Genomic DNA, 13308 nt, shown 5'->3' on the forward strand with positions numbered 1-13308 from the left:
AATAGTTGTGAGGAACTTCACAAAGTAATAAGCAGTCATGTGCCTGAGGAAACGATTCTCTTCTCAGTTCTTTTCTACAAAGGGATGTTGAATGGACACAGATGAAAAGCTGACTCAACTCACTAGGGCCAGAGGATCAAAATAAATGCAACACAGGAAAAGCCACTGTGATGTGCTCCTCCTCCCTGCCCTGTCTTGGGAGATCCTTAGATGGTGGCAAGAGGGTCGCAGGATGGAACCCCCTAGCAGGAGGAGAAGCAGCGCAGTGGATGTTGGATGTGGCAAAGCACGTCAGGATCTTACACTTGGCTCTCTTGAGCTGCGTGTGGGGCACTCACCAGCCATCTGGGTCTCGGTACTGTTCAAGTTCACAAAGCCAGGAAAGCTGTCCTCTTCCTCCTTCAGCTTGTGCTCCAGTTTCCGCACTGAATCTATGCTGCCGCTACACTCGCCCAGCAGTTTCATCTGTTTAGATATGAAACACAGCCCTCATCACCAAAATTCCCACAAGGGCAAGAGCTTCTGGGGGGGACAGTGTGGTAGCTGCTCAGCAGAGTGCTGGCTGGGGAGCACTCCTCTGTGCCACTCTACTCAAAATAAGCCAAGCCCAGAGCTGTGCTGTGTCAATGGGTGATGTACTCTCATAGACACAAGAAACAAAGCCTTAAAGTTGTAGGTCCACAGAGGGTTGGCGTGGGACGCCCTCAGGATTGCCTGTAAATTCACAAATCCAAACAGATTGAACCATTCTGGGATAGATAGCTCAGAGCCTTCAGCTGCAAGGCAATATCAGCTTTTGGCAAGTTTCTCCCTCTTTCTCTTCCTTAAATTGAAATGTGGAAACATTAATATTACCACAAATCTCCTGGGAACATTTCTGCATTGAATAATTGAAATACTTAAAAGCAAGAAGCAATGCTAAGGCCAGTTGCTTTAGGAGGAAATTTAGGCCATGGATAATAGGTATCAAGAAACTAAATTCTACATACAGTCAGGGGAAAAACTTGCAAATCCATTTCTAATATTTGTGGAATTCAAAAATAAAAGAATAAGTCATTTTAAGGCATTTCAGCTGTATAGACTATGCATTCCATTACCTCTCGAACTCTTCAGTGGATCCCAGTGGTACTGAGTTACTATGATGACTTTTGACTGAGGCTAAGCATAATCTCAATGGTTCAAGCAGGGTCATCATCAAATTACATGAAAATTATAGCAGAATTTTAAAAAGCGGTTTTACTATAACCTCTACAGGTAATCACAACAATATTAATGTTTACATATACTGCTAGAACAGCTCTCTTTCCTGACCAAAAAAGTCAGTACATTTAAATTGTGATTAGACCATGGTAAATTAATGTTTCTTTCTTTCTACTAAGAATTCATTTGGATATAACAGAAAATATTGGACAGGGAAGAGATTTATTTTAAAATTCCCTTGCTTAACTATATGTAGGAAACAGATACAGGTACTTCTCTGAATAAAAAATTACCAAGTTAATAATTAGACTAGGACAAATAAAGTTATGATAGACTTTATCACACACACAGCTAATACTGCTCAAATAGGAATTAGTAATGTACACCATTCTTTGCTGTCCCCCACCCCTCTTGTTCCCTTCAGATTGACATTGGTTTACTTCAGAATGAGCACAGCAAGGGGCACAGGGCAGGGCAGGCTGTCAGTGTCACAGCACTTGCCTAGCATGTGCAAGACTCTGGTTCTATCATCAGTAGCATAAACAAAACAAAACAACAACAACAAAAAACTAAACCAAAACAAAACCCAGGAGGATTCTAGAATATTTCCAAGGTCAATAAATGAATTGAAAACCCAGGAAAAGAACTTTTACAAAGGCCATGTTTAGTAACCTATTAGCTAAAATCTGCTGCTTCAAGGAGAACCTTGGCCAAAAATTATGAGTTGGATTTGGAGGAATGCCTAATGACCTTTGGGAGCCAAAGTGTTAGGTTGCTCTCAAATAAATGGATCTCCCTGAGTGCTCGGCATAGAAGCACAGGCTGATCACTACAATGGGCTACAGAGCCTGGAAACAGAGCAGTTCTATTCAAATGGTAACTTTAAACAACAGGGCTTTGTTTTGTGTATCTACACCCACAAGTTCAAGGGCACTGTTGTTGGGGGCATCATAAATCCCTCATGCTGCAGATGCACCATGTTTTCTCACAGAACTGTGATCCAGATATGGGTCAGGAAGAGGCTGCTCGGGACACTCACATAGCCTTTGTAACTGGAGTCCAGCTCTGGCCCGGTGGGAGTTCTACTGCGCAGGACATTTTCAGTTTGCTGCATCTGGAAATGGCTGTCATCCAGGGCTTTGTCCAGTTGCTGGATCTGTGACTCCAAGGCGGTGCGATGCCCTGCAGTGCCAACCACAAGAATCTTTACTACCCATACTGTTTGAGGTATTTCAAGCTTGACATTCAAGAAGTTTCAGAAATTGTTTCAGTATGGCAGCATGGAAAGGGCCAGTATGTGGGAAATAGAAAAGCGAGTTTAGTACTATTGTGCTAGAGGGTTAGACCTGGAGGTGGTGGTGCCAGTGAGTATGCGTCTTAGGAGTCCCAGCAGAGTGGGCATTGGAAAGGGCTCTGCAGTTGGTTCTGAGCAGCCTGGAAGAGCTGCTCCCTCCTTAGTCATCTGAATGCTGTAGATAATGGCAGGCTTTTGAAAAAATCTGAACTGGTATACGCTGCTCTCCCAGGACTAGGAGGTAGGGGATTCTTAGGCTCCTTCTGCGGTCATATGACAAGCAGTGGAAGATACAACTCTAATTTATCCTTGGGTAAGTTTGGAGCCAAAGTGCTATTGAAGATCTGATTACTTTGTCTTTCACTAAAGACATGAATTTGAATTAACACATAAAGATTAGCTTAGAATATATGTGCCTGGAGAGATCAAACTAGGAGAGATATGCTTTTATCTAATCTGAAGAAAAAAAAACTAGTAGAAAGCTAAGATCTCAGCACTCTACCCAGGTAGGCTCTTTCTCATTGCCTAGATCTTAGCTCATTCTACTCTTTGGGCTGCACAATTACAATGTGTGTGTGCACATGCACACACGTGTGCGCACACACATTTGTGTATTATAGTCTTAGAACTGAACAAGATCAATGATCACTAGAATGGAGTTAGCCCTGTGTGAAAGCAAAACAAATATTAGTAAGTAAGCTTTATTAAATGTATTTATTTACTTTAGAAAAAAGCCCTTCTAAATACACCCATAAGGCAGCTCCTACTAGAACGTGCTTGGAAAATCAGCGGCCAGTAATGCTACCTCACTGTGGGTCTTTTGCTTGTCTTCAAAAACAGAAACATGATCGAGTAACTCCACAAGTCCGCACCAGACCGCCTTGCTCCTCACTGTGCCCAACCCACTGCCCCTGAACTATAGTTTGCTTCCTGCAACACTAAGCAAAACTGGTTCCCTCTGTCTTCAATTCTTCCTGTTTTAGGAATAGTTCCGTCCTTAACAGGAAATCAAAGGTCCAGATAAAGCAGAACATAGTTTCCATTTCCAGTCATTTTCTGATATAAGACTTTTAAAACTAAAGGGATACAGTTTAGGTAGGCACGGCAGCTCACACCTGGGAGGCTGGGTCAGGGGGAGCTTAAGTTTAAGTCCACTCCCCAATGCAATTTAGCAAGACCCTGTTTCAAAGCAAAAATATAAAAAGGGCTCAGGCTGTAGTTCATTATGAAGGCCCTGGATTTAATTCCTAGTGCTTCAACAAAAAAGATATATGCTATGTTTTAGATCTAGTCTTCCCCTTTGTCTTACTTATGACCTCTGAGATGAGGCAGATGTTGTGTAGAGTATCTGCAGGTCACCCAGCCTCAGGCTGGTGGCTATCACAGGGCACTGACCCTCCCACGGCCAGAGCACACTGGCCTTTCCTGTCTGCTGTTAGCAGGAGCCACAGTTCTGTACTTAAGAAGGCTGATCACCACTTGACAAGTGGAGTTACTTCATTTTGTTTGATGATTTAAGTCTTATTCTGGATGTGGACCAACCAGCTGCTTTTTTATCTAGTACAGCAGGAAGAGAGGAAGGTTTATGCCTTAGCATGCGTGAGCCCCGAAGCTGTGAGCGATACAACAGCTGTGCTGAGAGAAGAGGCTTGTTACAGGGAGGGCTGAGCTCGCTGGCTTTCCATGCCTACCAGAGGTATTTCTGATGGCATTTTCTGTGAGTTTTACATAGGCCTCAGCGCTTTCAGGGATCACTATGTCTGCAAAAAGAACACAGTCTAAGTTGACAGCTAAATGCTGGAAACCTTGATTCTCTTGTGGCAGGAAAAATAACTTTCCTAGGGAGAAAAATGAGGTTAGTGATTTTAGACAGCTAGCTCATGACACACAGAAGAGTGTGTGCATGCTCACCAGAGCATTCTGGAACTGGCTCCTTCTATGAATTCATATCCACCGAGAGTGTTGTGAGCCCTCATTCAGCCTCACAGGCAGTATACTTTAGTCCCATTTTATAGATAAAGAAACTGACATCCAGGGAAATGAAGTCACTTATCCAAGCTTGAAGAGCTAGTGAGTCATAGAAAAGGGACTTCATCCTAGATTCTAGGGTAGCACTGCCCCTGTACTTCTATGAACAACACATGTGATTTTAAACATTTACTAGCCATATTGGAAGAGGGATAAGCAGATGAAATCAATCTTAATGCTAAATTTTAGTAAACCAATATATCCAAATTTAACAAGGTATCAACATTAATATTAATATTTCACACCCCTTGAAATCAGGGCACATGTCTTATTCTTCCTCTTTGAGCCAGCCCACCACAACTTGCAGTCAGTTTAATGCTTAACTGCCACATGTGGCTGGCGCTTACATACCAGGCAGCACTTGCTATGATGCCACATGCCTAACTCTTAGGTCAATAAAACAGAAACACAAGAAGTCATTTTAGTTTTACAATAATGTCATACGCTTGAGCACCCAGATTTGAACTATCAGAAATAAACAGAATGAGCTGCAGATGGCCTTTCAGGGAAAGTATGCGGTGCATTTACACGGGCCAAGCACCAGCCTCCAATCATTCATTCCATGCTTGCTTGCCTTCTACATAGTGACCCCCTTTCCTTGTCCAACCCTTTAGAATATTTGCTGCTTGGAGCTCTGTCCTCCTTGTTCCCCTTAGACACTTTTCCCATGTGACTCCCTCCTTTCAGTCAGGGACAATTACCATTCACATACGGACAACTACCTAATCTATTTCTAGGTCCTGACTTCAGAACCACATATCTACTCCTGGATAGTGTGCTTGAAAATTCTGTAAGAATCTCAGAAGCACTCAGCATGGCCTGTAGCTTGCTGTCTCACCTCCCTCTTGTGGCTGCCAGGGCCTAGGAACATTGAACCAAGATGTGTCTCAACCTCAATTAAGTCATTCATTCTAGAGGCGTCTTCTTCTCATGATTTCTTGCCATTTCTTTGTTCTCTTGGTCTGGTGCTGCTGCTTGAGTCTAGGCCACCATCCTATTTTTCTGTCCTGGATTATAAACCATTTCTATCTGCACTCTCTTCTGCACTGTATGCTCTTCTGCAGTGTCTATACTGAGACTATATCAAACTGTGCACCTAATCACATCACTTCCCTCCTTAGACCATGTTGTGGTTCCCTTTAGAACAAGAGCCAAATTCCCTTTGGAGTGAACAGGCCACGTTGTGACCATCCTCCCTTGACTCTCTAATCTTTCCTTGTCCACTCCATGCCACCCAACCTATGATCTTGTCATTCTGGCCAAAATTCAGCTGACCGAAAGCACTGAGGCCAATCACAGAGATGGATGGAACTCTCTTCTCTTCTCCTGAACACTGCCTCACCCACCTGAGCAGCCACTACTCATGCCTCTCATCTTAGCTCAGAAGTTTCTCCCCTGCAGCCTCCTCCCAGTCCTGGTGAGCTGCCCCATGATTATGTTTCCATGTCACCATTTGTTCATTGTTATGTTTGCATCAAGCATGTCACAGAAGGTGAATCTGCTTAGCTAACATGTTTCAAGCATGGTAGCAACTCCTGATTGTTTTCCTGTAAGCTAGTATACAGGAAAGACTCTTCCCTACCTGATAAGCCAACAGCTCCCCTGAGGTAGAAATCCTTCTCTTCCTGGCCCTCTTCATCCTCTGACTGCAAAGTTCTGGACACTGCGGACTCCAGGTCACGACTGAGGTCATAGTCATGATCCCACTCCAGAGGGATGGAGTCCACACTTGCCGGGGTGTCCCGTCCTGACCGCTCACTGCGCAGGGGCTGGGGGAGTGAGAGGGAGGGGTTGGAGGAAGGCTGGGGGGAGAGCACACCGTCCACTGATGGGTCCTGCCAGTGCAGGTCTGAGAGGGCCGCAGAGTCATCAAGCTCCAGCTCCCGGTCAGAGAGGTCGTGCTCATCATCCGGTAGCTAGAAGGGAAGTCAGGCCAACTCCGTTACTGCAGGGCTCAGGCTCCCTCAGTAGGGAGCTACCTCAGGTGCTACCTCAGCAGATCACTTGAGCTGATCTACCATCAACAAGGTCATCTACCACCTGTCTACAACATGGCAATAAATTTAGATTTCTTACCAACAAATACATCAGAAGCTCTGATCACTTTAGAAATGTCCTATAAATTAATCTACATAAGTCTTGATTTTATCACTATTAAAATGGGAATACTATTAAGATCTCCTTCAAAAAATTGATAGAATTAAATAAACATGTAAAGGCAACCTAATACTATGCCTGCAACACAACATGCATACAGGGGCATATATGAGGAACAAAAAGAAATTACTAGAAAAATACTAGCCTGTCTCCTTTAAAACATGGAATATAAAATACATTTAATCATAGAAGATTCCAAATAGTCTAATAATGTATATACAGATGAGATGCAATTATGGTAGCAAAATGGAAAAAGGAATTCAACTAATATTACCTCATCAGATGAGTAACTGCTTATATCTCTCACTCCATTTCCCTATTTCTTCTAGAAGCTTCTGTATCTTCCACAGAAGATATATATGACAAGTACTCTTCGCAAGTTTTTATGTATCCTAATTCATCTGATGACCCAATCTTTCTGATATTTAACCTTTTGTGTCTGATTTATTTCACTCAGTATTATGGCCTTGAGGTTAAATATCCCATGGTTTCTCTTCTGTGAGAAACTCAAAATATAAAGAAAGAGCAAAATAAAAGGTTATAGGAAACAGGCAGCCAAGCTTTGTGGAGATGGATAGGGGACCCAGAGATGAGCCAGAAAGGAGAAAGGGGAGTAGAGGGGACATTAGGAAGGGCTGCTGAGATAGGTCTAGGTACACGTCCCCAAATGGAATGTACTTATCATGTGTCATAAACACATACTGATAAACCAAGATAAGCAGGCCATCCAGTCCTATCCATGAGACAGTTACTACTGTGATTAAGGTTGTTTATAGTTGAGAAAAGTGAGTTAGAAAGGTGAGACATTTCCCAGTATGCCACAGCCAATGTGTGTCAAAGCTAGGCTTGGACACAGGTGTCTGGCTCCGGGGTCTGGACTCATGTTACCCCGTGTTGCTCTGATAGCTACTTCCCTATAACTAGTTCTCTCTAGATTTCATGATGCTAAGAAGTCGTAATGTTACACACAGGCAGGCGGATCAGTTTCTTATGATATCTTTCCACGCGCCCGAAGACCTCCTGGCAGTAGCGGCGGAGTTCATCCAGCTCCTCCTCGATGATGGCTGCATCCAGAGGCTCACTCTTCTCTATCAGCTGCTCCCCCTGGGTGATAATCTGCTCGATCTTATTGTGGTTCAGTGAGATTTCTTGCTGGAAGGCCTAGGGAACACATTTGCATTGTTCTCCTTGACATAAAATACTTATAAACTCTAGTAATTTACATGTCTCATGTTAGAAAAACCATATAGGGCAGTGATGGTGAATCTTTTTGAGAATGAGTGCTGAAACTGCAACTCAAAACACATTTAATTATCACAAAGTGCAAGCACTGCAATTAAATCTAAAAGCTGAGGTTGTAGTTAGAAAAAGACAGCTGTTATCTGATATTTGGCTGTGTGCCAAAAAAGAGGGCTCTGGGGGCCTGCGGGGGCACATGTGCCACACATTGGCCACCACCAAGGTAGGGGATATTGGTCTACCTAAAACAAGGACAAGGGCTGTTACTTGCTAAGGCAAAATATATACTTGAAAACAAAAACAGGAGTCAAAAATAGAAACATTAGAATTCTGTTAACAGAAAGGAGTCTAAGGTAATAAGATTTACTGCTGATAAAAAATTATTTCAACATGTTATCAGGCTAGTAGCACTGGTGATTCCTGATAAAGACAGGGTTATAACCTAAATGTGGTGATTGATCGTGGTATAAATTCTATGTCAAACCCAACTTGGGGAAACCATTCAAATGGTGAAGCCTCAGATTCATCTCAGATGATTGTTTTGGGGCATAGGCAGTAAAGCATACAGTGATAATTGTGTCAAACCAAGGAAATCTGGGATCACTGAGAATCATTCTATATAGTTTGAAAGAGGGACAAGTTTTAAATGTAATTCAATGCGAGCATAAACTCTGGAAGAGTTGAAAATTATCCAATGTTGAAAAAGACTGCCATGGAAAAATGAAGGGTAGTAATGAGATCCAAGACCCTGCCAGAGTTCCATAGGAAAAAACATTCAATTATAACTTGGTAGAAATTTTTGACTGAAGAACTGGCTTGGAGGGGTTGTGCGTGGGAAGAGGGAGAGAAGAAGAAAAATCATTGGGTAGAATCACAGGGTTATCATTTAATGATTTCTCTCATATTAATAGATAAATTAAGAGTAACTTTCTTACTTCTATTATGATAACCAAGAGGTTACGAAAATAATGAATACTCTTCAAAAAAAAAAAAAATCCATCTATTAGAACAGAGGGAGTGTAATTTAGTGGTAGAGTGTGGGTAATGTTCTGGGTTCAACATCCAGTACTAAAAAAACAGAATCCAAACCAAGAACTCCACCCATCTGTACTGGCAAGAAAATTTCATAAGCCACCTTGCAGATGTTTTCAACTATTTTTTTAAATGTATTTAGTACAGGGTCTATAGGGTCTCACTATGTAGATCAGACTCATAGTGATTCTCCTGTTTTCAGCCTCCCAAGAGCTGGGACTGCAGGTGGGTACCACCATGCCCAATCTCAGTCACTGTCTCAGTGCGCCCTGGGGACAGGGCCAGCACAGCATGCTGGGGATTGAACCCAGGTCACTATGCTCTGCCTAAGCAGATGCGTTAATCCACTGAGCTATCTGGCCGGCCCTGTTTTCAACTTATTAAACCATCCTATTTAAGGTTTCCTTCTGTATATTCATATTTATAGCTAGCCATGGTGATTTATTTGGTGAAAAACATAAAAGGTGTTAAAATTAACTTGGTATTTATTGAGATAGGTATCTACATCTACTGTGGAGATGTAGATGTAGAATAAAATATCAACATAAAAAGGTTGTTTTGTTCTAGAACTTAAAATTCAAATGATCTAGGTTTTAGGAAGAAATTAGGAGAAACAGTAATAAAAGAAATTCCTAAAACCCTGGCAAATGCGTTATTATTTAAAAGTATATACATTATGGTGTTTGTCTCTAGCTAGGGTTCTTTATTAATGTCTCTTATATTTCCTGATTTTTATCTTCTTTTCTTGGAAAGAAAAACATTTTAGACTTTCTTTTTTTTTGGCGGAACTGGGGATTCAACCCAGGCCCCTGTGCTTGCCAGGGAAGTGCTTATTCCACTGAACCATCTCCCTGGCTCCTAGACTTTCTTTATGTTGATGTTCCTTCTCTATATTGGTGATATGAAAAAAAAAATCCATTACCTTGAGTTGTTTTATTTTAGCGTGAACATCGCACTCTGAAAAATGTTCAATATTAGTAAGCTGCAGATCCATCTCTGTGAGCCAGACCAGAATGCTGTCCCGTGCCGTCTCAAATTCCTCTCTCTGACTAATAAAGTGCTGGGTGTAAGAGGAAGATGAAATAAAATTAAAAACTCCATAAGAATATACTGAGCCCACACAGCCCATGCCACAGTCCTTCTCTCCACAGCCACCTCAAGCCCCCCAACCCCAGCCTATCTCTCCTCTCATCCCAACCTCACACCATTACGTGCTCTCCCACAGCCCCTTCCTGTCCTCTGGTCTCTAGGTTATGAGGAAGCATAATCCAAACCTTGAGCCTGCGCAAGATGGAGGTGACACGCTTTTGCAGGTTGTCCCATCGCTGGTTGCCTTCATGAACCATTTGTTTGAGGCTGCATGCGGAGTCAGTGCGGTTCTCTCGGGCCAGCCGGCGGTACTGTTTGTTGATCAGCTCCAGCTGGGTCAGAGTCTCGTGCACTTGTCTCTGGAAGGCCTAGGGACACAGAGGGGTGAGTCAGCATGGGGCATCAGTGAAGGACTCTTAGATGTGGCTCCAGGTTTTCACATTAAGTGAAAATGCAAGTGACATCTCCACAGGTCCAGGAAAAAGACAGTGTGTTGACAGCATGCCTTGCTTAGAAAAGCAAATTGATTTAACTAATAGCTTAAGGAAAGTGGTAGATCAATCATGAATAGGAAAAGCACAAGGAGTAATAGCAAATCAATGTACAAATAAGTCTCAATAAAGGTATATATGTACATCCATGTGTTGATGTATACATATATGGTCATAATGTACAGCTTTTAAAATAACCACTTGAAAACAAATTTTACCTCAGTAAAGTATCACAAAAGTATAAATGTGAGTCTGAAGTGTCAATTATTTTTGGTGAAAATATTGTGAAAAAAATAACCTATGAGAAAACTCATTTATAAAATATTTAGTTTTCCTAATTTCCCAGAAATCATCCCAAATATGATGTTTTTGTAGGAATAAAATTAAAATCACCTTTCTTCAGAAAGTTCTCTAAGAGGAAGCTGTTGTTAACTCTTAAGAAAAGAAGTTTAGTGAAGCACAGGTAACTTTCCATTAAAATTTTTTTTGGAGAAGGAACATGTCCCATTTCTTTTCCCTTATCCTCATGAATTATTCACAGCTTTTCTAAAGCTCTTAGAGCTAGTGCACCGCCTTCCGCCATGGTGGTATTTACTTTTGAGGCCACTTTGCACAAAGTTTAGAGATTTCACAATAAAATTACTCTTTCTGCTTTTGCCTTGCAAAGTGGAACAGCCTTAGCATAATAAAGTTGGCTGAAAAACTGTATATCTCCTGAGGTGCTTTGCCCAATTTATGACTGATTTTTAACCCTGGAATTACATGAACAATTTTATAATTAATTTGCCCGTACTCATCTAAATAGCAAAATCTGGTTTCCCTTGGTTTTATGTACAGTTTACGTGCCATCTATCAGACTCTTGCCTCCTAGGTGGTTCTCCTTTGAGAGTAGTTTTAGGAGCTTTCATCACAGTAAATCCAATCTTCAGTCCTATAGAGCTTTGTTTTCCCCGTGAAAGACTCTATGTTTGGTCACTGGGGTGAAGGCCACTGGGGTGATGGCATGGCTTCCAGAGCAGGCAGCCAAGCAGATTCAGCTCTTTCCCAAATTTCCATGCAATTGGAATGGGTAGCAGTGTCCTTAAACAGAATTTTTATCCTGTGATTACATTTGTCTTCTAAGAAAACTAACTACATAGTTAATGACAGATGATAAAAATGATCATTAAAGAAGCTGACCATATCCGTAAATTCTGCTATAAAAGATGAGTCCAAAATAGCATCACAAAGGATCTCATATAATCTGCTTTGTAGGATAAGCCAATTATAAAAGGTTCTGACCTTTATGAAGCTGAATGCCGTAAAACATGGACAGCGGCACTTCCACTTTCATAGATCCGCACTGGGGTGACCTGAATCTACTGTTGTTTACTTCTAGAATCTTCACAGAGCTGTCCTTCTGTGACTCTTAGACTTTAAACCGCATCAGAACACAAAAGCAAGCTTCAAACTTCCCCAAACAAGTCTCAGAAAATGCCTAGCTAACTAATGTTAAGAGTAAAACACTCTGACCAGTCCAACCGAATTTGGCTCTCGTTTTGCTTTGTTTTGTTTCCTTTTGTTTTGTTTCTAATACCCTGAGGAGACTGGGACAAAATTCACAAAGGGACAGGCAGATCAAGAAAGTGATCAGAATGCACCCAAACTATTTGTTATCAGTAGAGATGAGCACACCTGGACCCATAGTCTTCTCAGAGGGAGCTGAAGGGAAAAGAAATTTCAAATCTCCATGAGGCTTTGCCAAGGGATTCAGAACATCAGAAGCAGTTGAGAAGTCAATTTTCTGGTAGCCAGGGCTAAAGTGGACATAAGATTGTACAAATGGGGAAGGTACTAGAATCAATTATTGAATAAATCCTTCCTTTATGACTAGAATTAGACCACTGCTATTTGTCTCAGTGTAGCTGAACAGTCTGGGTATCTCAAGAAGGGTCCTGATCCTTGTTGGGTAATTATAAACGATTACAATAGAAATATTTTATTCAATTCTGGAGCCAATTCTTATGAATAATTAAAGTTCTTCATATACAGTTCATTTAAATTTTAAAAATCAGAGACTAAATGGGAACAGATTTGTATAGTATTTAAAACCATCATATTAGGGCCAGCCAGATAGCTCAGAGGACTAAAGCACCTGTTAAGCAAGCGCAGGGACTGGGGTTTGATCCCTAGCACCATATGCTGTGCCAGCCCCACCCTCGGGTGTGCTGAGCCAGCCACTGAGTCTGGGCATGGTGGCGTGCGCATGTAATCCCAGTTCTGGGGAGGCTGGAAACAAGTCAGATCTGTATAGTGAGGCCCTGGAGGCCCTGTAATAAATATATAAAAAAAATAAGAAAAATTTTAAAACCATCGTATTGGGCCAGAGATGTAGCTCAGTGATTCAGTGACGAGCAAGTGCTAGGCCCTGAATTTGATTCCTGGTACCAAAAAAAGAAAATAGTAAAACAAAGAAAGAAATAGACAACAAAATAAGTAAACCAATAAATAATGCAATCATATTTTAATCTTAGAAAAGAGGTTTGAGTTTGAAGAATTGTGAAATGAATAATAAAGCCTAGAACTTTTGGAGGAGACCCATAACTCTTGTTTTCTAACAGAGTTTCTCTTTATTATTACTGTGTTTGCAATTCTTGGTAATCTGAAGTTAAAATAAAGCTTTGCCTTATGCCTTTTGGCCTGCTCGTGAGGAATCGGTAGCAGTGGGTACAGTCATCCTCCAGCCATTTGAGCAAATAACGTACACACGGACAGTTAGTTCATGGCTTGGAACCCCAG

The 13308-nt window shown here is 41.6% G+C and overlaps 1 protein-coding gene across 1 annotated transcript in view; it reads right to left on the reverse strand.

The window, feature by feature from the left end:
- Window positions 1–13308, reverse strand: part of Syne1 (spectrin repeat containing nuclear envelope protein 1) — a 564055-nt gene that overhangs the window by 17999 nt on the left and 532748 nt on the right. Inside the window, 7 exon segments of the mRNA XM_023706255.1 lie at window positions 339–465; window positions 2240–2382; window positions 4186–4254; window positions 6105–6438; window positions 7649–7840; window positions 9873–10010; window positions 10225–10407. Of these exon segments, the coding sequence (XP_023562023.1) occupies window positions 339–465; window positions 2240–2382; window positions 4186–4254; window positions 6105–6438; window positions 7649–7840; window positions 9873–10010; window positions 10225–10407 (1186 nt within the window).

This window comes from Octodon degus, unplaced genomic scaffold (genome assembly GCF_000260255.1).
Source record: "Octodon degus isolate 3935 unplaced genomic scaffold, OctDeg1.0 scaffold00246, whole genome shotgun sequence".
Taxonomy (NCBI): domain Eukaryota; kingdom Metazoa; phylum Chordata; class Mammalia; order Rodentia; family Octodontidae; genus Octodon; species Octodon degus.